This window comes from Triturus cristatus, chromosome 4_1, assembly GCF_964204655.1.
Source record: "Triturus cristatus chromosome 4_1, aTriCri1.1, whole genome shotgun sequence".
In the NCBI taxonomy this organism is placed as follows: domain Eukaryota; kingdom Metazoa; phylum Chordata; class Amphibia; order Caudata; family Salamandridae; genus Triturus; species Triturus cristatus.
Genome location: NC_140585.1, coordinates 743567919 through 743592718, shown reverse-complemented (window position 1 = coordinate 743592718; position 24800 = coordinate 743567919). Strand labels below are relative to the sequence as shown.

Below are 24800 nucleotides of genomic sequence, written 5' to 3'. Positions count from 1 at the left end.
GTTCGGCTTAGTGTGGCATTGTCCACGTCGGAAGAGACATGTGCAGTGCGTATATAGGTGCCACCCCAGCACACTGACCTGAGTTCCTTCTTCCCGTACCTTCAGGGCAGATTTGGACAAGCTCCCCTCAGCCGTTTTTTGATAAAACCTTCCAACGTTTGTTGACTTCGACCAGTGTACTTTTTTCATCTGCATTTGTAGCATGTCACAGAGGAAACCTACAGGTTTCAAGTTTTGTGGTGCTTATCACACTCAAATGTCTATGACATACCCCCTCTCGGGGTGTTTGTGGTGCCTTGAGCAGGCCCACGACTCCAAGTCCTGCCTGGATTGCAGGACTATGAATCCAAAAGCCATCCACTAGTTGGCCATGAAGCTTCTGGCTGCTTTTCACGTGCCTCCGCACAGCTCCAGGTCCTCTTTTTGAGGGTGGTCCCGGAACTGCTCTTGTAGTCACTACAACAGTCATCATCATGATCCTGGACTTGTTCATGTAGTCCCACAAGAAGTCCAAAAAGTCAAACCGTTCTTTGACTTCTCTGTGCCTGTTCCATTTATCACAAGAGGAGTGGAAACAATGCCACAAGTCCAAGCCCTGCTCCCAGGTTGTCCCTGTGGAGCCCACACCTGATCCTGGGTCCTCTCCACTCTTCCCTGAGTTCCCCCTAGTGACCTCTGTTAACCATAGAGTTTAATGAGGCCATGAGCTAATTTAAGTGGAGCCCGACCTCTGGGGCGCCTTTGGGCCCCAAGGGTTCAGCGGGACCTCCCTTGGTGACAGTCGGGCCCTCTGGATCTGTTGGTGGATCCAGATTGGCCCCAGCCATGACTTATGGACCTCGAAAGGGGACGGTTCCAATTGCACCATTCCAGATGTCGCTGATGCCCATTGGCGGCACCAAACCCACTGTGAACCCCATCTGTGATATGGAGCTGGACCGGCATTGCCCGACCTCAGTTCTTGTGCTGACCAGGCCCACACAGGCTGAATTGGAGATGAAGCCCCTATTTCCCTGAAGGGCCCTCTGAGAAACCGAAATGTAGGGACTTAGAGGATCCCTGTGGCTATTCCGACCTCCGAGCAGACTCCATGGCTGACAACACCTAGTAGGAGGACCTGGCTGATGCCAGTGGTCTGGACACCTAACCAGACACCGGACTTCTCTCTACTCCCACAGTGGCTACAGAGGAAGGGGCTTCCTTCGCAATGGTGGTCCAGACGGCAGCTGAGGTCCTGGACCTTTAGCTGCCCAGGGTTGACAGTGTTACTTCAGCTGGGGTGTCCATCTCAAAACCCCTACTCCCCTTCAAAGAAGCCTTCACTGATGTCCTACTTGGGGCCTGGGCCAAGCCCTGCACAAGCTCTCCAGTTCACAGGACTATCTCACGCTGCCATCACCCCGCTCCTGGGGACCCAGCATTCCTCACTCAGCATTCCACCCCTGAGAGCCTGGTGGTCCAAGCCTCGACCTCCAAAATCAATCCTGGCATGTTCACTACCACGCCATAGGATATGGAATCCTAGAGGCTGGATACTTTTGGTAAGAGAATTTTTACTTCTACCAGCCTTGAACTGCAGTATGTGAAACATGTGTGCTTATTGGGTTGCTATTCCCATACTGTATGAGATATGGCTGCGCAAGAGTAGCTATTGCTGACAGGAGGGAATCAGCAATGTTCACAATCAGATGCATATCCATGTGTGACTGGATATGACTGATTTGCTGGGCAGAGCCATTGCGTCTATGGTGGCACTCTGATGTCACACTGAGTGAGGACAACTGACTTTTCGGTGGATGTTCAGGAATCCCTTATGGACATATCCTTCAACGGCACTTGCCACTTGGTCATTGTGGCTTACCATGGCCCTATGACAGCCACATTACACCTTCCGCTCTTTCCATGGCTGCGTTAGGGGCTACGAGCTGTGTTCTTGTCCCCCATCCACCACAGTCCTTTTGTGGCTGTGGATGCAGCTCCCACAAGCCTTGTGAGAACCAATGCCAGATGTTTACCCAATCTGCTTCCCCTTTGGCAACCGCAGCCTCAAAGCTTATTTAATATTCCTCAACACCATCATGGGCACCCCATTGGTGGCACGTTTCAGCACAACCTGCCCCAATCATGGGAGATTACTTTGGACAAATGGGTGCTTCAAATTGTCCAGCTTGGCTATGACCTATGCTTGCAGTAGAGCCAACACCTTTGCCATCTTCCCCCGATCGGTTGACAAAGAACCACCTTTTGCTCTGGTGATAGGAAGTGCTGGCTCTACTGGCCATCGAAATGGTGCTGGTATCAGACGAGGGTATGGTTGCGATTCCCGCTACTTTCTGGTGCTGAAAAAGGATGGAGGCCTCTGTCCCATGCTAGACTTACTCTCTTGCAACTACTGCTGCCTGAAAAAGGAGAAATTAAAGATGCTCACTTTGGCTCAGGCTCTCTCTGCTCTTGACCCTGGAGACTGGATGGTAGCACTGGACTTGCAGCACGCCTTTTTCTATATCTCTGCCCTGCCTGCTGACAAACATTGCCTACTGTTTACTTTAGGCCAAGATCATTATCGGTTTGCTGTGGTCCCCTTTGGCCTTACCACCGGCCCTCGGGTGTTCACTAAGGTGATGGTGGTGGTTGCAGCACATTGAAGAAGTGAGGGGTTCAAGTTTTCCCCTACCTTGACGACTGGCTGTTAAAGGTGGGCTCGCCACAGGCATTTGCCTTCCACCTCCAGACTATAGTGGATCTCTTGCATTCGCTGGGCTTCACTTTCAACATGCAGAAGTCACAATTGACTCTCTCTCAGATGCTCCCTTTCATTGAAGCTGTTCTGGATACAGTGCAGTTTTAGGCCTACCCTTTGGAACAGTGTGTCTAGGATATTCGAGCTGTGATTCTGATGTTTCAGCTTCTGTCCTGGATTTCAGTGAGACTGACTCTAAGGCAGATGGGTCGCATGGCCTCCTGTATCCTGCTGGTAAAACATGTCTGTTAGCATATGTGGGCTCTGCGATGGGATCTGAAGTTCCAGTCGGCACAGCATCAGGGCAATCTCTGCGACCTGGCTCAGATAGGGAGGGAAATGCAGTGGTGGCTCAGACTGCGATTGGGTTAGCAGCAGAATCCTCTTCTTTCCCCACCCAGAGTTCCTATTAGTGACTGATGCATCACTTTTAGGTTGGGGTGGCCATCTGGGAGAGGTTTAGGTAAGAGGACTCTGGTCTCTGGTGGAGTCTCCGCTCCACATCAACCTGTTGGAGTGATTTACCTGGCATTGCAAGTCTTTCTTCCTTCCATCAAGGGAAGGCTGGTTCAAGTGTTCATGGGCATGGGTAACACCACTGCCATTTGGTATTGCAACAAGCAGGGAAGGGTGGGGTTGTGGACCCTGTTTAACGAGGCTCTGCATCTCTGGACATGGCTGCAATGTCAGGCCTGGTGGTTCAACATCTGGCTGGCTCTGTGAACACCAAAGCAGACAAACTCAGCCAACAATGTCTCATGGATTACAAATTACGTATCCAGCTGGAGGTGGTGCAAGGTCTCTTCAGAGTTTGGGGGAGAGCCTTGGTTAAATTTGCCACCTGAGAATGGGCAATGTCGGCACTTTTGCGTGCTGGAGTTTACAAGGCGGCTTTCTCAGAGACGCATTTCATCTTGAATGGAGCTCAGGACTCCCAAAGTGTGTAATGTCATTCTGGCATCCAGGTACCCCTCAATGAAAACAGTATTTGCCTGCTGTTGGGATAAATTTGTGGCTTGATGTGCTGCCGAATCGGTTGATTTTCTCTCTGTACTCTTGTCTGAAGTCTTTTTGTTTGCCTTATCCCTTAACTGGCCAGGCCTTTCTTTAGGCACAGTTAAAGGGTACCTTTCCACCATCTCTGTTTTCATCTGGTTGCCAGATCAATCCTCCCTGTTGAAATCACCCCATTGTGACTTGTTTCTTGAAAAGTTTGCAGCACGTTTCCCCCTACATCTTTTATTATGTCTCAATGGGATCTTAATTTAGTTCTCACTTTCTTAATGTGCTCACCATTTGAGCTCATGCATAGCTACTCTCTGAGACTGCTTAGTATCAAAACAGTCTTCCTTGTGGCTATAATATCTGCCAGGAGGGTTAGCAAATTGTAAGCACTTTCTTTTAACCCTTGTACACCACCTTTTTCCTGGATAAGCTGGTCCTTGGGATCCATGCCTCCTTCTTTCTTGTCCAAGGCCATTTTCATGTTGGGCAAAAAATTCACACTGCCTACTTTCTTCACCCACCCTAACCCTACCAAGGAAGAGGAGCGACGCCAACCCCTGGATCCAGAAAGAGAGTTGTCGTTCTACATTGATTGTATCAAAGACTTTTGGATGGACGATCAACTCTTTATTAGATTTGTGGATGTGAAGAAAGGAAAGGCAGTCCACAAGAGTACCAACTCCAGGTGGATTGTCCTCTGTGTAAACATCTGCTATGCAATGGCCAATAAACAATCCCTAAGGGCTTGAGAGCTCATTCTGCTAAAGCTGTGACCAATGTGCTATTTGGAGGATTACCAGTCCTGGATATCTGTCAGGCGGGTATTTGGCAATCGCTGTACACAGTTGACAAGCATTACTGCCTGGACAGTCAGTTTTAATACGATGGGCATTTTGCCTGGTCGGTCCTTCGGAACTTTTTGCTCTAACAGATTTGCAGACCCACCCCTTGGGAGAAATTGATATGGTATCTATTCTAAGTTAAGGAATCTGCTGCTAGAAGTTTCTATCAGATGGGCAAGTTAATTACCTTCGGCAATGCTTTATCTGGTTGAGATTCTATCTAGCCGCAGATTCCTTAGCATCCCTCCCATCCTTCCTGTTCTGCAAACTGTACATCTCACATCAAAAGGATCCTTCAGGATCTCTTTTTGGCACACTGGTCATTCCACCTCAGTATAGCTCTGTGCTTCTGGCGTAGAAAAATAGTCACAAACTGAGGTCAGCATGCTGGTGTGGCCCTATATAGGCACTGAACACGTCAATTCTGGCGTGGATGACGCCGCATAGAGCCCAACAATACAACCTATATGCATGCAAGGGACTGCTCAAAACTTCCCGGTCCAGCCTGACGCCTGAGCAATATTCTAAGTTAAAGAACTTGCAGCTAAATAGAGTCTCTACCAGATAAAGTGTAGAGCCATTAGAGCCAGAGGGGCACTTCAACAGATTCATTTTTAACCACCTAACAACTCTCTCCTCAAGCCACCTTTGGTGAAGCTCTAGACCAATGAACAACAATGCAGTTTACCAGGTACTTGAAATGAATCAAGCCCAAGGGACAACAAAAATCATGGCTGCCAAGGGGCCTTGAAGGCACTACAGGATAGAACATTTAATTCCACACTTTCAGGTTGACATTGGTGGTTATTGTGGCCAGTAGACACAAATGGATGTCATGCTTGTTTTCTTAATTCCACACCTGGGTTTAGGTCAAGCCGACCTGACCCCCCAATATTCTCATTCACAACACTCTGGTATTGTTACCACCTATTCCGTGGGGATATTGTGTTGACAGTGGTTTTAAACATTCCTCACTGTCTGCAGTAAAACTACATCTCTCTCTCCTGTCTGAAAACATAGATTTTTTTATTGGGTCCTGGATCTCCACATTCAAAAAGATTTTTTTATGCTACCTATAAAGAAATGTGGAAATTGTCCCAAATAGAAGCTGCTGTATGTTTAAGACAAATTGATCAGGACCATTTGAATTAAGTGCTTTCTGTTGTTGATAATAGTATCAAAACGCTGTCTTCTTGCATTTAATTTGAATAACATTGTGTTGTGTGTTATTGATATTATATAAAGTGACATGTCAACATTGTATCATGGTCAAACTCAGCTTAGACCTATCGTGCAGTTTAGCAGGACACTTCAAGCCCTTAAGATTGGGTGTGCACCATGGCGTTATCTGAATTTCAGTACCTTCTTTTTGCCTTTGAATTTGACACACAAACGACCACTGATGGCAATGAAAGATGCATCTTATGCAGTGCTGCATTTGGAGAAGTTAGAACAACGCCGATTTACTATAGCCGAAACATCTTTAACGGTATGGTTAATACACGCTGTAATGTCTTTCAATTCACAGCTTGTATGAAACATATCCCTGTCGGTAGATATAAACCCCTAGAAAGCAGCTTTATTCATGAATGATGGTCCCTTCCATTTTCCTATCATTGTGAATGTTCCGCCATGAAAGTTTTTCTTACTGGAGAAGAATTCGACCCTTGGCTGGGCGCTCACACGTTTCCAAACATGTTACAGTGCATGGTGCATGTAACACTTCTGTAGCAAATTAAAATGTTTTTTTTAAAAGGAATACCAGCTCCGGCAACATTTCTACTTATTACTGTCCTTTTAAATGGTAGTTATTTAGTGCTTAATGATCAAGACTGTTGATGAATGCGTACGTGAATTTCATCTATATTTTTTGGGTTTTTCAAACCGTCACATGTTGTAATAATGTCTGTTTCCCATCCCCCACACAAGGAGTTGTTGAGACCCCGCTATGGCCTTCATTTCCAAATTTGAAGGCAGACGTGAATAAGCTAAGCAGACTCAAAGCACTACTGTTTCAAAAAGAAGTCGCTCTCACATCTGCCTGCGAGACCTTCGAATTACAGGTTGCCAGAACTTCCAGCGAAATACAGGCACTGTTAAACACAAACCTCCCACTACATTTTGGCAAATTAGTTCATTAACACGGCCGGTCTTGAGTATTTTTAAACAACAATTATAGGCTCCAGCTTGGTCATTCATTCTAAATGTATTTCAGAGTAATACCGGCTTTTATGTATTCTCTTTTTCCTAGTGTGTTAGAAGGATTTCTGCTGCTGTTATTCCTCATTTGCGGCATTTTTAACCTATCTTTGCTTCTCCACTGTGGATGTTCCATTTGCAAACCTCCTGGTACTACCACAGCTCCAGCAGTGTCATGAGCATATGCTTCGATACTTTGGAATCTTGTTGCTTCAAGAACTAGACCTTGATTGGTCGCTAACATTCCAACCTGTATGCAACTCGTGTTCCACTGCCTCTGTTGCCCCTTCAAATGGGCACTAGATATGTGCCTGGCTTTGCAGACGCCTGCTCCCATGGACATAGAACTGCTGATGAGTCCTTTATCAACCCATTTTCAGAGTTGTCCCTTGGATTTACAGCTGCTCTACCATGCGAGGTATAAGTCACTCCTTTTTGAGGAGGTGCATGCAATGGTACATGGATCACAAAATACTGGTTCTTCGAACACATATGCAGGTTACCTGGTAACTGTCTCAGCATCGGCTGAGACCGGGGATCATATATGTTCTCTGGAACTTGTGACCTGGGCTGTCCACCAATCATCTTTTGCGGAGACGGACTTCCTCTTTGTGTCCCTGGCTTATGAATTTGCAAGGACATCATGGATTCCTCCGACGCACCTCAATTTGATTTTTTTTTCTAAATTGACACTTCAGTTTTTTATACAATTATATGTTTTTTAGATTCTGCTTAATAGACACACTTTGAGTTTGCTTTGAGTTTGCTTATCAACAGGACGCCCTGTTGCTGGGGTAGCCATGCGCTATATAAGCTACCATAACATAACATACATAACATAACATCTTGTGATCGCAGTCATATTATTTTTCAAAAATGTGCTGGTTTGGTAGGTTTTCCTAGGTGTTGGCTGAGCTGGGCCCTAAAATTCATAGCTACCCATATTGCAAAAAAAAAATGCACATGGTTTGTTAGTGGAAAAATGTGATGTCTACGTGGTGTTTGGCGTCCTTTCCTGTCGCTGGCACTTGACCTACCCACACATGCGAGCCACTGTTTTTTCCCGAGAAATTAGGGGGAACACTTGGTGGTAAGAATTTTGTGGCTGCCTGAGTATCCAGGACTTTTCCTCACAGAAAAGCAAGGAATATGTGTTTTTTTAGGCAAAGTTTGAGGTTTGCACGGGATTATGGGTAAAAACAACCTGGTGGAGCTATGCAAATCACCCGGCTCTGCACTTCCCAGGTGTGTATTTTTAAAAAATGTGCTGGTTTGATAGGTTTCCCTAACTAGCGGCTGCGCTGTAGCCCAAAATCCACAGCTACCCACATTGCAAAAGACACATCGTTCTTTACTGGCAAAATGTGAAGTGTCTAGTTGCATTTGGCTCCCTTACCTGTCAAAGGCACTTGACCTACGAACACAAGTGAGGCACAGTTTTTCTTGAGAAAGTAGGGAGAATGATGGGTGGTAGGAAATTTGTGTCTCCCTTCAGATTCCAGGACTTTTCCCCTCGCAGAAATGCAAGGGAAATGTGTTTTTTAGGCAAAGTTTGAGGTTTGCATTGGATTCTGGGTAAATAAAACCTGGTGATAGCCACGCAAGTCAACCCATCTTAGACTTCACCAGGTGTCTAGTTTTAAAAAATGAAATGGTATGGTAGGTTTCTCTAATTGCTGGCTGAGATGGAGCCCAAAATCTACAGCTGCCCCCATTGAAGAAAAATTGTTTTTCACAGGGAAAATGTGATTTGTCTATGCTGCGCTTTGCACCCTTTCCTGTCGTGGGAACTTGACCTATCCACACAAATGAGGCACAGTTTTTCTTGAGAGAGACTAGGGGGAATGCTGAGTGGTCGGAAATGGATGGGTGCCTGGAGATTCTAAGACTTTTCCTCACAGAAAGGCAAGGAAAATGTGTTTTGTTAGGCAAAGTTTGAGCTTTGCTCTGAATTATGGGTAACAAACACCTAATGAGAGCCACACAAGTCACCCCACCCTGGATTCCTCAGGTGTGTAGTTTTAAATAATATGCTGGTTTGGTAGGTTTCCTCAGTTACTGGATGAGTTGTGGCCCAAAATCCACAGCTATCCACATTGAAAGAAACACATTGTTTTTCCACTGGTAAAATGTGATGTGTCTATGTTGCTTTTGGCACCCTGTCCTGTTGCAGACACTTGACCTATCCACACAAGTGAGGCACTGTTTTTCTCAGGAGACTTGGGGGAATGCTGGGTCGTAGGAAGACTGTTCCTCACAGAAATTCAAGGAAAATGTGTTTTCTTTTCTTTTTTTGAGCTTTGCATGTGGTTCTGGTAAAAAAGAAACGGTAGGGCCTTCCAAGTCACCCACCCTGCACAACCCTAGGTGTCTCGTTTTAAAACATGTGCTAGTTTGGTAGGTTTCCCAAGGTTCCAGGAGAACTGTGGCTCAAAAAGCACAGCTAGCCCACCTTGCAGAAAACATTTTTTACACAGGAAAAATGTGACGTGTCTACATTGCATTTGGTACCCTTCCTGTCGTGGGCACTTGACCTATCCACACAAGTGGGGAGAAGTTTTTCTTGAGAGAGACAGGGGGGGAATGCTGGGTGGTAGGAAATTTGTGGCTGCCTACAGATTCTAGGATTTTGCCTCACAGAAGGGTAAGAAAAATGTGTTTTTTAGGCAAAGTTTGAGCTTTGCTCTGTATTATGGGTATAATAATAACACGGTGAGAGCCACACAAGTCATCGGACCCTGGACTTCCCCAGGTATGTAGTTTTCAAAAATGTGCTGGTTTGATAGGTTTCCCTAGTTACCGGCTGAGCTGGGGCCCAAAATCCACAGCTACCCACTTTGCAAAAAGCACATTGTTTTTCACGGGACAAATGTGATGTCTACGTTGCGTTTGGCGCCCCTTCCTGTCATGGGCACTTGCCCTACCCACACAAGTGAGGCACAGTTTTGCTTGAGAGAGGAGGGGGAACGCTGTGTGGTAGGACATTTTTGGCTGGCTGCAGAATCCAGGACTTTTCCCTCACAAAAATACAAGAAAATGTGTTTTTTTAGGCAAAGTTTGAAATTTGCACAGGATTCTGGGTAAATAAAATCTGGTGAGACCCACACAAGTCACCCCACCCTGGACTTCCCCATTGTTTTTCATGGGAAAAATGTGATGTGTCTATATTGCATTGGGAGCCCTTTCCTGTCGCAGGCACTTGACCTGCCCACACAAGTGTGGCTATGTTTTTCTTGGGAGACTTGGGGGTGAGGGGGGAATGCTGGGTGGTAGGAAATGTGTGGATCCCTGCATAGCCCATGAGCTTTCCTCACATAAATGCAAGGAGAGGAGTTGGCCTAACGGCTAGGGCGGTCGACCTCGAATCTGGCGAACCGGATTCGAGTTTCCGCAATGACGCTGAACATCCTGTGATTCTGGGAAAATCACTTAATCTTCTTGTGCCTAACAAAAATGAATGTGTGTCCTCATGTAACGCAACTGGTGCTATGTAAAGTGCTCTGATACCCGATACCAGGTCAAGTTTGCACTATATAAAACTCAGTAAAAAAATTTTAAAAATGGAAAATTTGTTTTTTATGCAAAGTTTGAGATTGGCAAGGGGTTCTGAGCACAAAAACCTGGTGAGAGTCACACAAATTACCCCACCCTGGACTCCTAGAGGTATCTAGTTTTCAAAGATGTGCTAGTTTCATAGGTTTCCCTAGATGTCCCAAAATCCACAGCCAGCCACCTCGTGAAAAAGCACATGGATTCTGCTGGGTGAAATATGATGTCTCCAATGTCACATTTTGGGGAGCAAGGACCAGCCACACAAGTCGGAGTACCAAACATGTGGTAATACAGAATAGTAGAACATTTGTTATTACCAATCTAATATCTCTACGCTTGTGCCTTCACATGTAAGCCAAAGACGGCATTTTACAAAATGCCCTCTGAAACCCATGCCAGTATGGGCACCCATAAATTCAGAAATGTACAACGACCACTGCTCCAAAACTTAGTATCTGGTGTACACTTCAGAAAAACTGAGTTTTCCTTCGTATACTTTTTCCATTCTTTATAATTTATCATATGTATTGCTGTATAGTCGGTACACAGTGAAAAACCATTGTAAGGTGCAGCTTGGTTGTTGGTCCTGGAAACCTCCGGTTTTTGGAGAACCTACAAACTCTATATATCCTCACAAGCAGAAGAATCCAGCAGATGTAACTGTATAGTGGTTTCGAAAATGTGCCATAGTAAGAAGAAGTTACAGATGGAAACGTAGACACAAATCGCTGTTTTTTGTAACTCAATTTCAATATTTTCTTTATTGAGAAATCTCTTTTCTATAGGTAAACCCTGAGGATCTACACAAAGGACCCCTTGATGAATTCAGAATGTTGTCTAGTTTTCAGAAATGTATAGCTTTCCAGGATCCACCTTGGGTTTTACACCTGTGTCCACCACAACCTGGAAGGCAATTGAAAGCACAAAAAATAGGAAAAACAGGCTGACTTCCAGTAAAATGCCAAACTGTGGTACCAAATTAGGTTTACTGAATCAGGTCTTCCTGGCCTGAAAGCTGGGAAGAAGCTGATTTAAACACCGCAACCCTTTTGTTGATGCAATTTTCAGGGAAAAAAAGATGCTTTCTTCTTCAGCACTTCCGCCCCCCCCCCACCCCCATTGTTCCTCAAACAAACGAAATATAGCTATATTTTGGCTAATTTCTCAGTCCCCTCCAGGGGTAGCCTCAAACCCTGGGTACCCTTGGAATCCCCAAGACGTCGGGAAAGAAGGATGCAAAATTGGAGTGGATAGCTTATGTGTATAAAAAGTTATGTAGGCCTAGGTACAAACTATCCTAAATAGCCAAAAGAAAGGCTTAGAATTTGGGGGAAGGGGCTGGGCTTTGGGGCCTAGGGGGAGGCCTAGCAGCGGAAGGGTTGAGTTATATAAAATAATCACTTGGGTCATGTCAATCTATAAAAACACTGATAGAAACTTTATTAGGGAGAAATAGATTTGTGTGATAATCCATTTTAGTGCAAAAGAAGCGACTGAAAAACCATGTTACATTGAAAACACAAAAAAGCTGAAAGACTATTCAGGCTTCTGACAACAAGGCAGTGGAAATGACATCTTCAAGTCTCACATTCACACCTAAACCTTATCTTGAATGAATAACATATCAAAATGTATACAGCTCAAAAGTGCTGTATTTTGATCTTTGAAAGGATGCTAGTATTTGTTGTGATGACAAAGGACAACCCACTCATTCTACTGTGAAACTGGAACGCACAAAACGGACATTAAATATTCACATTTTATTACAGTAACCACCAATTCTCGTCTCAGCAAAAATGTGTTTAACGTTCACAGCTGAAAATGTAGCTTCCACGTCTCAGCGCAGTAATCACTCGTACGGTTCGTCTGTCACCAACTGCTGTTCGTCTGAGTCCTGTAAAAATCCAAACGAAAAAAGCCGTTCAGAACTCTTAATGCATGGTAACTATTTACCTTTTTGATTGGCTTTAGGATGGTGAATGCATAGGTCATGAAGTGCTAAACTGCTATTTACTCCTTGAGAGAAAGCAAAGTATTGTGTGGATGGGAGTGTGGTGTGTCTTTGTGGTACAGAAAACTGTCCCCTCAACGCAAGACCCCCTACCCTCCTCTTGTGCTTTGCACCCCAACTTAGACATCTTTTTAAATTATTAAGTTCTTGTGAAGGGAAGTTGCCAATGAACTATCGACAACAGCTGCCATCTCTATCAGCCGCCATGTTGTCCTACAGTATCTGCTGCGGTCTGCTTACATTGATGTGGAAGCAGATTTACCTGTATCGTGGAAGAAGATTTACCTGTATCGAGGAAGTAGATTTGCCTGTATCATGAAAGACTGTGCTGAATGAGCACAGAGCCGAGCGTCTGTTTTTCTGTGCTGATTTGCCTAAAGTTCATATGTATAAAACTCTGAACGTCTCTGAGGCAATGCACAAAATTCAAATGGTATAAGTCAGGACAGTGAACAATGATTGCCTCTCTCTTTTTCTGACTTGTTCTGTCTAAAGTTTACGCATTATCTGGGAGACGTATGAACTTTAGACACCTCAAATGCTAAAAAGTAGGTGCTCAGCTTTGCACAACACCAATGCAGGTCTTCTTGAAATGACCCCCAATTTTATAATCGGATAAAGAAGACTGTAAGCCCAGAATACACAGCAAAAACTTGGACTGAGCTACTCGTGTATGGGCCAGGGAAACAATAGCTCTACATCTGATAGACAATTCTAGCCACAGATTCCTTACCTTCAAATAATCCCCAGGTGTCAGACTGGATCCGAAAGATATTTAAGCAGTTCCCCTGCACCAGTAGGTGGCGTCATTCGGCTTTGTGTTGTTGCTTTGTCTGCAGAGCCTATATAGGCTCCACCCCGGCGTGTTGACATTAGTTCTTTCCTTTCCGTACCAGATAGCGCTGATCCTGGTTTAAGCTACCATCAGCCACTTTTTTACAGGCTTTTTTTGCCTACTTTTGTCCACTCTTTTTGAGAGATTTCTCTTCTGGTGACTGTCCCAGAAAGATGTCTGTGACAGACCTCCACTAGGTCTGTTTGTGGTGCTTGGAGTATGACTATAACTGCAAGACCTGTGAGGACTACCACGCCGTGCAGCCAATGTCACCGAGGGAACGATCCCTCAAGTTCCTTGCCGCCTGACTTTGGACGACCCCATGATGCTCAAGATCCTTTTCGTGTGGAAGGTACCGGCATCGATAGCGAAACCGCACCCGGCGATCATCCTTGCACTCCAAGTCCTTGGGGAAGTTGGGGAAGTCCCACAACACAAAAAATCCAAGAAGTTGAAGAGGTCTTTGACTTTACTGCACCCATTGAAGTAATTGACGAGGCACAGGAGCTTCGGCACTCCAGGCTTCGTGGTTTGGCGGAGCCCAAGTCCAGGTCCGCTTCGCACTTCCCTGACTTTCTGGGAGCCAGAGAGACCCCTGCCCAGCTTAAAGGATTTTATGAGGCCATGCACCTCAATTTTTGCTGGCCTGGTCCCTCTGGAGTGCCTACAGGCCCTATCGGTTCAGGAGGGTTTCCCACTGGATCCCTATGGGCAGGCTCGCCATTGGCACAAGTCAGGCCTCATGGATCCCTTGCTAGGTCCAGATCCGAGCTGCTGGTGAAACCTATCCCTTCATCTGCATTCGCTCCAGTGCCATCGGCCCCCATGTCACCAACTCCCACAGCGACCCCATCCTCATCCTCATTCCAGACAACAACACGGAGCTGGATGTATGTCATCCGGGACCATGCATTCCAGTACCTTTTACTCTTGATAGACCTGGAGAAGAATGGTAGGAGTCTGAGGACACTTATGGTTACCACCATCTTGTAGATGAGGAGGACTACTGGTATGAGGAATTGGCAGATGCCAATGGGTAGTCAACTCGCCAGACACTGGCTTGGTTTATCCTCCTACCATGGATATGCAGGAGGGAACTTTTTTTGCTGTGGTGCTGCGTAGTGCAGCTGAGGTATTGGACCTTCAACTACCCACAGTGCCAGTCACGACAAATGTCTTGACAGAGGTGCTTCAGCTGAGTCACTTCCTCTTAACCCTTACTCCCATTTAATAAAGACCTTACTGATGTCCTACTTGGGGCCTGGTTCAAGCGCTGCACAGGGTCTCCTGTGCAAGGGACAAATGCCTGTCACCACTGCCTGTACCAGAGTTTTCTTACCCAGCTCCCCACCCTGGATAGCTTGGTGGTTCAAGCCTCCACTTCTAGGATCAACCGCGGTGTGTTCACTACCATGCCACCTGATGGGGAATCTAAAAGGCAGGATTCCTTTAGAAAGATAATATTCTCTTCCACCAGCCTTGCACTGCAGTCAGAGAACACTGCATGCCTTTTGGGCCATTATTCCCATATGATATTGGATTCGGTTGCGCAAGTGTTGCCCATGATCTTGTAGGAGGCCCAAACCATGCACTCTAAAGCTATTGCTGACAAGAGAAATGCATCAGGTTCACCATACAATGTGGAATCGACACGACTGACTCGCTGGGTACAGGAATTTCATCGTCGGTGGTCCTGCCTGGCTGAGAAGAACAGTTTTTTCAGGGGCTGTCCAAGCCTCACTTATGAACATGCCCTTTTAATGGCTCTCATCTTTTTGGAGAAAAGGCGGACTCGGAGCGCTTTAAGGACAGCAAAGCTACAGCCAGGACCTATTGGCTTGTTTATGGCCCTTCATCACCCCCATTCCTCCTTCTGCCCCTTTCTTGGCCATGGAAGGAGTCTCCAACCACATCCATTCCATCTTAGCTACCACAGCCAACAGACTTCCCAGCCTCTATGTGCCAGGGGTTTCAAGTCCCATAAACCATGTGGGACAGGTACACGGAGGTCAGGTCAGTCCACCACCATCCCGTCAGCTGCAGCTTATAAACCCCTTTAATTTGCCCTCTGATCACCTTGGGAATCCAGTAGGAGGCAGGATACACCATCACCTGCACCTGTGTCTGTGGACTGTTGGGTTTTGCAATCATCCAAAGAGGCTACTCCCTCCCCTTTGTGGCTACCCCTCCACCCATGCCACCCACTTATGACTGGCTGATAGAGGACCACCTCTCCTTGGTCTGTCAGGAACTGCTGGCTCTCTTGGTTAAGGGAGCCATAGAGACAGTGCTGGTATCAGAAGTAGGTCATCATTGCTATTTCTGCTACTTTCTGGTGCCCAAGCATGATGGAGGCCTTTGTCATATCCTAGACCTGCACCTTCTCAATATCTTCCAGAAAAAGGAGAAATTCAAAATGCTCACGCTCGCACAAGTTCTGTCTGCTCTGAACCTGGGAGACTGTATGGTAGTGTTGGACTTGCAGGACTCATATTTCCACATCTCTGTCCTGCCTGCCCACAGATGTTACCTGCAGTTCACAGTGGGCCAAGAGCACTTTCAATTTGCTGTGCTCCCTTTCGGCCTTGAAGCTCCCCTTGGGTGTTCATGAAAGTGATGGTGGTGGATGCAGCTCATCTGTGCAGGTGGGGGGTTCCAGTCTTTCCCTACCTCGACGATTGACTGTTGAAGGCGGGCTCACCTCAGGCAGTCATCTCCCACCTCCAGACTACGGTGAACCTTCTGCACTTGCTGGGGTTTACGATCAACGTGCCAAAGTCACACCTGACTCCCTCTCAGAGCTGCTCTGGACACAGTGCAGTTTCGGGCCTATCCTCCTGGGTCGAGTCAAGGACTTTCTAGCTATGATACAAATGTTTCAACATTTATCCTGGACTTCGTGAGAATGACCGACCCTGAGGTTTTTGGGCCTCATGGCCTCCTGCATTCTGCTTGTTCTCATGCCTGCTTGCATATGCAGGCTCTGCAGTGGGAACTGAAGTTCCAGTGGGTGCAGCATCAGGGGAATCTCTCCGACATGGTCAAGGCCTTTGGATTGGAACTGTGAAAGATCTGCAGTGGTGGTTGACGAACCGCCATTGGGTCATTAGCAGACCCCCATCCCTTCCCCAACCAGAGTTGACTATGGTGACAGATGCACCGCTTCTGGGAATGCGGCGGCCATCTGGAAAAGGTGGAAATCATAGGACTCTGGTCTCCGGCGGAGTCCGAGCTCCACATCAACCTGTTGGAACTTTGGTCGAATCGCTTGGAACTGAAAGCCTTTCTTCCTTTGAATAGGGGAAGATTGGTGCAAGTGTTCACGGACAACACCGCAGTCATGTGGTACTGCAACAAACAGGGCGGGTGGGGTCCTGGACCCTTTGTCAAGAGGATGGAACAGCACTGCATTTCCCTGGTGAATCAACAACTGGTGAGCTCTCTGAATTCCAGGATGGACTAACTCAGTTGAAGATGCCTAGGGGATCACAAATGGCATCTCCATTCAGAGGTGGTGCAAGGACTCTTTCAGCAGTGGAAAGAGCCTTGGTTAGATCTATTCGCCACCGCCGAGAACAGGTAATGCCATGAGTTTTGCACGCTGGAGTTTCCAAGGCGACTCTTGCTCGGAGATGCTGTTTATCTCAAGTTGAGCTTCGGTCTACTGTATGCCGTAACACCAACACCACTCCTGCCAAGAATTCTCAAGAAGATCAGGAATGGCTGAGCTCAAGTTATTCTTGTGGCTCCGGAGTGGACACAGAGAGTCTGGTATCCCAAGCTGTAAAGCATGATTGTTGGCCCTCCAACCAAGATATTCTGTTGCAGCAACCTGCGCATCATTCACCTTCATGCGTGGAGACTGATCAGCTACAGTTGACAGCTTTCAACTTCCTCCCAAAGTCTGTGATGTTATTCTGACAGCCAGGCGTCCCTCTACCAAGTTCGTATATGCCTGCCAGTAGCATACGTTTATAACATGGTGGGATTTCCAGCACATTGACCCCCTTTCTGCACCTCTATCTAATGTACTTCTGTTTGCTCTCTCTTTGGCCCAGCAGGGCTCCACTCTGGGCACAGTTAAAGGTTATCTTTCAGCCATTTTGGCTTTTTTGCGGTTGTCGGACCAACCTTCTTTATTTTAGACACCTGCTGTGACTAGGTTTCTTAAAGGCTTGCAGCACGTTTCTCCACATACTATTCATTATGCCCCAGTGAGATTTTAATCTTGTTCTCACCTTAATGTATGTACTCTTTGAGCTTCTGAACAATTGTCCTCTTAGGCTGCCTTTCTAGTGGCCATAACATCTGCCGGAAGGAATAGCATGCACTCTTGGCACACCCGCCTTACACCACCTTCTCTCCAGACATGGCCTCCATCCTTCCGAAGGTTGTGACCCACTTCCATGTAGGCCAAAACATCACCCTTCCTACTTTCTTTGCGCTGCCTTACCCCTCAAAAGAAGAGGAGAGACTCCACCACCTGGACCCAGAAAGACTGTTGTCATTCTACCTGGATCACACAAAAGACTTCTGGGTGGACGATAAACTTTTCGTACGGTACTTACGTGCTAAAAAAGGCAAGGTTGTGGAGAAACAGACCATCTCACGATGGATAGTGCTCTGCATTAAGATCTGTTATGCATTGGCCATGAAGCATCCCCCTGAGGATTTGCGTGCTCATTCCACCCGAGTTAAGGCTGCAACCACTGCGTTACCCCACTGACTCCCTGTTCTTGATATCTGTCAGGCAGCAACGTGGGCCTCCTTGCTCACATTCACAAAAAACTACTATCTGGACACTTTGCCTGTTCGGTCATACAGGAATTTTAAAATTGGCTTTGCAGATTCACCTCCAGGGAGGCACTGCTTGGGTATATCTTCTAAGGTAAGGAATCTGCTTATAAAATTTTCGATCAGATGAACAAGTTGCTTGCCTTCTGTAACCCCTTATCAAGTAGAGACTCTATCTAGCCGTAGGTTCCTTACCAATCCTCTCCGCTCTGCGAATCGATTGCAGTATAAGGGACACCCTTCTCATGGCCTTAGTTTCTCCACACCAGTGGTCATTTCTCATCGTGGCTCCACGCTCCTGGCATGTAAGGTTGTAAGAGTAACTGACGTCAGCACGCTGAGGTGGCGCATATATAGGTACTGCGCATGTCACTTCTGGCACAGACAATGGGGACGTGGAGCAGAACGATGCCACCTATCGGCGTGCAGGGGTATTGCTCAAACAAATTCCAGAGCCAGTCTTACACCTGGAGATTATTCTAAGGTAAGGAATATGCTGCTATATAGTCTCTACCAGATAAGGCGTTACCAAGGGTTAGTAACTTGTTATTATAGGCAATAAATACATTAATTTTATCGATATGTATTTTTATGTTATTAAATGTGTATGAATTGTGTGTAAATACCAATGATGTATTTCTTGAATTGTTGTACATGTAGACATTAAATCCTTTTTTAGGTTAGAAATTCACAGATTGGAAGCAGTAAAAAAAAATGTCATAACTACCGGTTCTTTTCCTAATGACTTCTATGAATTCTACCTTCTGCCATGAGAGGGGGCGGGCTTACATCGAAGGTCCATTCAGTAACAAAAAGTAAGACTGGCTAATATTATTTTGGTTTCACTGCCAACAGATGTGAGCTAGGGGATATATATGAACAGTGGAACTGAACTTTGTGGGAACGAGGCATGTGATGAGGCCCCCCTGAAACGTCCATTTCTCACAGATATCATGGGCTTGGGCTTAAAGGAGGCACCTTAAAGAGTTAGGGCACCATTGGGGCGACAGGGGCATGTGCAACGCTCCTGAACTTTAATTCTAATCTTAGCTTCTTCATTTCTTTGGATTTCATGGCTATGAGAAAATAACTATAACCCTTGTTCCCTCATCTGTCAAAACTAGGAGAACTTACTCAGAAGCAGGCTAACAACGTGTATATATAGATGCTAAGGTATGTAAATAGGAAGGATTGGCAATAACATGTAGACACAGGTGCCTTAAATACCTGGACATATGCCACCCAATAATGCTTCGGAGGTCATAACAGCAATGACTTATGAAGCTTGTGAGCACTTCTGATATTTAGTACCCACCACCGATGACCCTCTATGGTACTATCATTTAAGCCTATGTTGGAAATTGACAATAAAACAGCAACAAAACTATTGAAGTTGCTGCAAAATATTCTATTAAAAAGGCTACTTTGCTTACTTGAGAAGAGGGAGGAGTTTTGAAAGTCTATCGGCGGGTATGTAAGTGAACAAACCATGACTGTGTCTTTAGGTTCCACCATTGATTTTTGCTGTTTGTGTATTTGTCTCAGTGCCATCAAACCACATTCATCTACCTGCTGTATTTCAATCAAATACCAGGCAACCATCCCACTTAAACAGACAGAGTGAAAACAAAGGGAATGCATTGGTGTCAAACTCACAGAAAATGCATCGTAGGCCGGCTCGGCGGGAGTTGCCACAGAAGTGGTTGAGCTTTCATACATTGGGTTTGATAACGAAGACTTGTCCAGTGCTGACACACTTATATTTTCGTTTGACTGCAAACCAAAAGTAAAAGTTAGAAAATTGTAGTTAAACATCATCACTGTATGTGAAAGGAAAGCACAGCTTCAGTGATGGAGGACACATTCACAAAACTACAAGCATGAACTCGCTATGCTGCAAATCAGGGTATGCTCTTCCTTTTGGCAAAAGAAAACCTTGATAGTACTACGGATTGTTTTTCAGATGGCGCTACTACATTGTACAAGTATCTAATAGTCCTTCTGTGACTTAGATTACGCATTGTGTAGGTAGGGATTTTATACCTAATCTGCATGCTTTAGTCACCACGTCCAACCATTATCCTTGCGGCTAGCATTGTTCTTTACAGCTTGGCTACCCTTTTTCCTGGCTAGACAATGGACCTTTGAAGATACTTTGAACAATCTTATTTATTTTAAATTTTCAAAGACTGTAAAGGGCTCCCATTGACTTTTACAACAAGAAAATACCTTATTGACTTTCCATTTGTATTCTTCTCTCTCCACGTTCTACTTTAAACCCCTTATAAGCTTGTAATTAGCATATTTTTAGTATTATTTTATAAATAATTTTGTTTGGATCTTAAGTCATTTACATCTTCTAAAGTCCTAAATCTGAAAAAGGGGGTAAAAATTGAAGTTTAGGCCAGTGGTCATTGGGAAATTTGCAAACAACTAAATTCATAAATGTTGGGCATTGAATTCTGTTCCAAACGCATGTTTCCACCACAAATGCACATACAAAATTTGGAGTAAATGTGTATATAGGTAGAGTAAGTATCTCAAGCACCCCTCTTTTAGGGGAAGGCAGCGGGGGTTGGAGAGACTGAAGGGAATTCATCCACACGGAAAAATGTACTCCAAAGGAGAAAGCATGATGCAGATGCACAGTTCTCCGAGACCCAGGCCTGTGGATAGTCTAGCCCTCAGAGAAAAGGAACATTTTCAGCAGATTGACAGCCTTAACCCCTATAAATACCCTAGACTAAAAAGCAACCTCTAGCTATATTCGAAGCCTACAATGTCTTTTGCAGTAACTCTCTCCAAGAGTTCAACTCAACGTCAACGGCGGGCAGATACATTACTTTATTTATTTATTTATTTATTTATTTATTTAAGAAGCTTATAAAGCGCGCAGCTACCCCCGTCGGGGGTGTCCCGGCGCCGAGAGAGCAAGAATATCACCAGAGGAGGCATCCCGGGTCCTACCCTTCCAACCCAGTGTAGCAGAAGCCCTCCTACTCAAGGTTGGGTGAACAGCCAAGTTTTTAAGATCTGCTCAGACTCGATAAACCTAAGGTCCAGAGGGAGGTCGTTCCAGAATTTAGCCGCCGTCACACCGAACGTTCTGCCACCGCTCCGGGCTAGCCTGAATCTGGGAACAACCAGTAGACGTAGATTATTGGACCTTAGGTTTCTATCAGACTTCGAAAGTTTGAGTCTTTGGCTCAGGTAGGATGGGCCAGTTCCGTGAATGGCTCGAAAGGCAAGGGTAAGGATTTTAAACTGAACTCTAAGAGCGATAGGGAGCCAGTGTAAATCTTTCCGATATGCTTTGACTGAGTTGCGGGCAGGGATGTTTCCAATAAGCCTGGCAGCCGCATTTTGAACGATTTGTAATCGGTCAATGAGATAGAGGGGGGCTCCAGCATATAGGCTGTTGGCGTAGTCCAGGTGTGCCGTAATGAGAGCATGGACAATAGTTTTGCGGGAAGTCTGGGGAAGGTAAGGGAAGATCTTCCTAATCATGCGCAGTTTGCCAAAGCAAGCTGCGGTGACTTTGTTAACCTGGGCTTTGCAGGACAAGGTGTTATCAAAAAGGAAGCCGAGATTACGGGCTGACTCTACTGGATTGGGGGGGGGGGGTTCAGCACCGTAGGCCACCACAGGTTGGCTGGGGGGGGCTGGTTTCTGACTAAAGAAAAGCACCTCGGTTTTGTCTGTATTAAGGGCCAGATGATTGGAAGCCATCCAGGTGCAGATGTTGCCAAGGCAGTTTCGAAAGTTGGAAAAATGCGAGTCAGAATGGTCTCTGAAAGAGAAAATAAGCTGGGTATCATCAGCATAAGAGACCACCCTGACTCCCCACGATTCGACTACCCTGGCCAGAGGGCCCACATACACGTTAAACAAAAGGGGGCTCAAGGCAGAGCCCTGAGGCACCCCGCAAAGAAGGGGTTTGTCTTCTGACTCAAAAGGACGGAGAAGTACCCTTTGAGATCTCCCTGTGAGAAATGATTTGATCCAGGCCAGGGCTGTGCCTCCGATCCCCAACTGCTGCAACCTAGTCACCAGGATATCATGAGACACAGTATCGAATGCGGCGGACAGGTCCAGGAGGACTAGCATGGCCTCCTCGCCTCTGTCCACCGATTCCCTAATCGTCTCCGATACCTCTAGCAAAGCAGTCTCAGTACTGTATCCCGTTCTAAAACCGGACTGTGAATCATGCAGCAGATGGTTAGTTTCTAGATAAAGGGCCAGTTGTTTCTGGACAACTTTCTCCAGAATTTTGGCGGGTTTAGGTAGAAGGGAGATGGGACGGTAATTGCTAAATTGGGAAGGATCTGCATCTGGTTTCTTTAGAATAGGAAGCAGCCTGGCTTGTTTCCAAACTGAAGGGAAATGGCCATGATTCAAAGAAGAGTTCCATATAGCGAGGAGAGGGTTGATTAAAACAGGGGCTAGATTGACCATCACTTTCGCCGGAACTGGGTCCAAAGGAGATCCAGTCTTCACCCGGTTTAAAAGTGACAGGGTTGAATCTGAGGTCAGCTCAGCAAAGGAATTAAAAGAGCAGAGCTGGGTGTCTGACGGACCCAGCTGGGGGCTGGAAGGTACGGGCTCAAAGGAAGCTGATAGTTTGATGATTTTATCCTGGAAAAAATCGGATAGTCCGTTGCAGAGACCCTGTGTGGGAGAAGATTGGGCTTTCAGGGCAGGCGGATTCACAAAATCCTTAACGATAGTGAAGAGGGTTTTTGAGGAATTCTCCGCCTGTTGGATAAGTTTAGAAAAGTAAGCTCTCATTGTGGACCTCTTAAGTTTTTGAAATTTATTTAATGCCGTTTTATAGGCTGATTTGCTGATAGGGTCGTAGGACTTGCGCCATTTTCGTTCCAACTGTTTGCATCTGCTCTTTTCCTCTCTCAGTGTGGAGGAGAACCAGGGAGCAGATGGGCGAGATCTGAAGGAAGTCAAAGGGACCAGGGGGGAAATACTATCTAATGCAGAAGAGAGGGCAGAGTTAAATCTCGCTGTTTCCTTGTCCAGGTCTTCCAATGGATTAAAATGATAGTCCAAACAGGTCTTAATGGCCTCACTGGTAACTTTGGACCATTTGCGTCCTATTTCTCTGTTCATGGAGTAGGGGGGGGCAGGGAGGGGAAGTTGAATTCAAAAGGGAGGAGGAAGTGGTCTGTCCACGTGAGGGGTACAGAGGGGAGAGAAGAGATGCCAGGGTGGTTCGAAAAAATAAGATCAAGTGTATGACCTGCATTATGGGTCGGACCCTCTATAAACTGAGACATGGTCAAACCCTGTAAAGTTTCGAGCAGAGATGAGGCTTGGGTGCAGGCGGGATTATCAACGTGGAGATTGAAATCTCCCAACACTGTAAAATACGAGTGTTTAAGGGAAAAATCTGCAATTGAGTGTAGCAGGGTGCTGAGGGATGCGGAAGAAGCGGAGGGAGGGTTATAAACCAGGATGCCAGCAAAAATTGTAGAGGCGGAGTCCATTATTGTGAGATACATAGCTTCAATGAGCCCCAAGTTGGGAATTTTATTTATGTTAATAATAAAGTGGGACTTAGCAATAACAGCAAGGCCTCCTCCAGATTTGGAGTTGGCACGATTAACTCCCAACAGGCGATAGCCAGTGGGAATGGCCAAATATATGTCTGGTTTAGAGGAATCTTTAAGCCACGTTTCTGTAAGGAAAAGTACGTCCCATTTATGAGTATCCAGCAAGAGCCATATGTCTGCTGAGTGCGCGGGCAGGGAGCGGCAGTTTACTAGAGCTGCCTTTAGACTGGGCGAAGGCACCGGTTTAGCAGATAGCCGAGCTTGAGGAACCCGTTTCCGCATCATGGGAATGGAGTAGTTACACTGAGCGCAGTTAAAGGAGGATTTTTCCAAGTCCGACGTGCAACAGCAGACCGTGGGTGAGCAAGTGCCTAGTCTAAAAGTAAGAAGTTGGTTCCTGGTCCAGGTGATGGTTTGAGAGCAAGGGGCAGGGGGACTGGCACTGGGCGCGGGCCAGGCGCGGGCGCGCAAACGGCGCTCCCGCTGCGCTCGTCCGCTGCGCTTCCGGCAAATGCACATTTTATTGAGGAGGGTAGGGGGCGTGGCCTCGAGGGGGCTGGCCTGCGATGGCGGCAGCTCGGGTTTGTTTGCCTTCGGATTTAGCAACAGCGTTAAAATCGGCTGTGCTTCTCAGTGGAGATCGGGCATCTGCCCCAAAAGTGCTTCAGGAGGTGTGCAATTTTAAAACCACAGATAAACAAGTGACACTACAATTTTAAAAGGTGCAGCGTGATCTCCCGGCTTCCGCCTCAGGAGAGATTCTTTACCTGATTAGGCGCTCGTAATCAGCAGCCTTTTATCAGGGCGGTAGGGGGTGTGGCCTCGAGGGGGCGTGGCCAGGGTGCACGCCTGCGATGGCGGCAGCTCGGGTTAATGACATTTCTTGTATTTAAATTTAGCTTTCAAGTACTAAAATCACTAGAGACTACAGTCTTATTAACTCGCTCTCTCCCCAAGCTTTCATGACTTCTTTCCTCTGTAAGACATCTGCACTTCTGATTTTGTGTTCATCTCTTTCCCCACACTTTTCCATTTCCCTCCATTGATAGTCAAATCCTAGCCACACACACTTTTCCTTAAAGTCTCAACTCATAAACTGCCACCATAATTTGATGTACACTTACTCTAAGCTTGGCGTAACAAATAGTAGTAACTGATTACATAATGTGAAACACGATCGTCTGATATAATAATTAATATATGGTGCTTATCCTTAGAGACACAGAAAAGGGAACTGGGGTAAAAGTCCTAATAATAT

At 46.1% G+C, this 24800-nt stretch overlaps 1 protein-coding gene across 1 annotated transcript in view; it reads right to left on the bottom strand.

Annotated features, from left to right (window-relative positions):
• Window positions 1-11749: 11749 nt before the first annotated feature.
• Window positions 11750-24800, bottom strand: part of LOC146855449 (stabilin-2-like) — a 1111419-nt gene continuing 1098368 nt past the window's right edge. The window contains exons 68-69 of the mRNA XM_085653245.1: window positions 19635-19751; window positions 11750-12232 (exon numbers count right to left, since the gene is read on the bottom strand). Coding sequence (XP_085509371.1) covers window positions 12188-12232; window positions 19635-19751 — 162 coding nt within the window. The 3' untranslated portion in view covers window positions 11750-12187. The remainder of the gene's footprint in view (window positions 12233-19634; window positions 19752-24800) is intronic.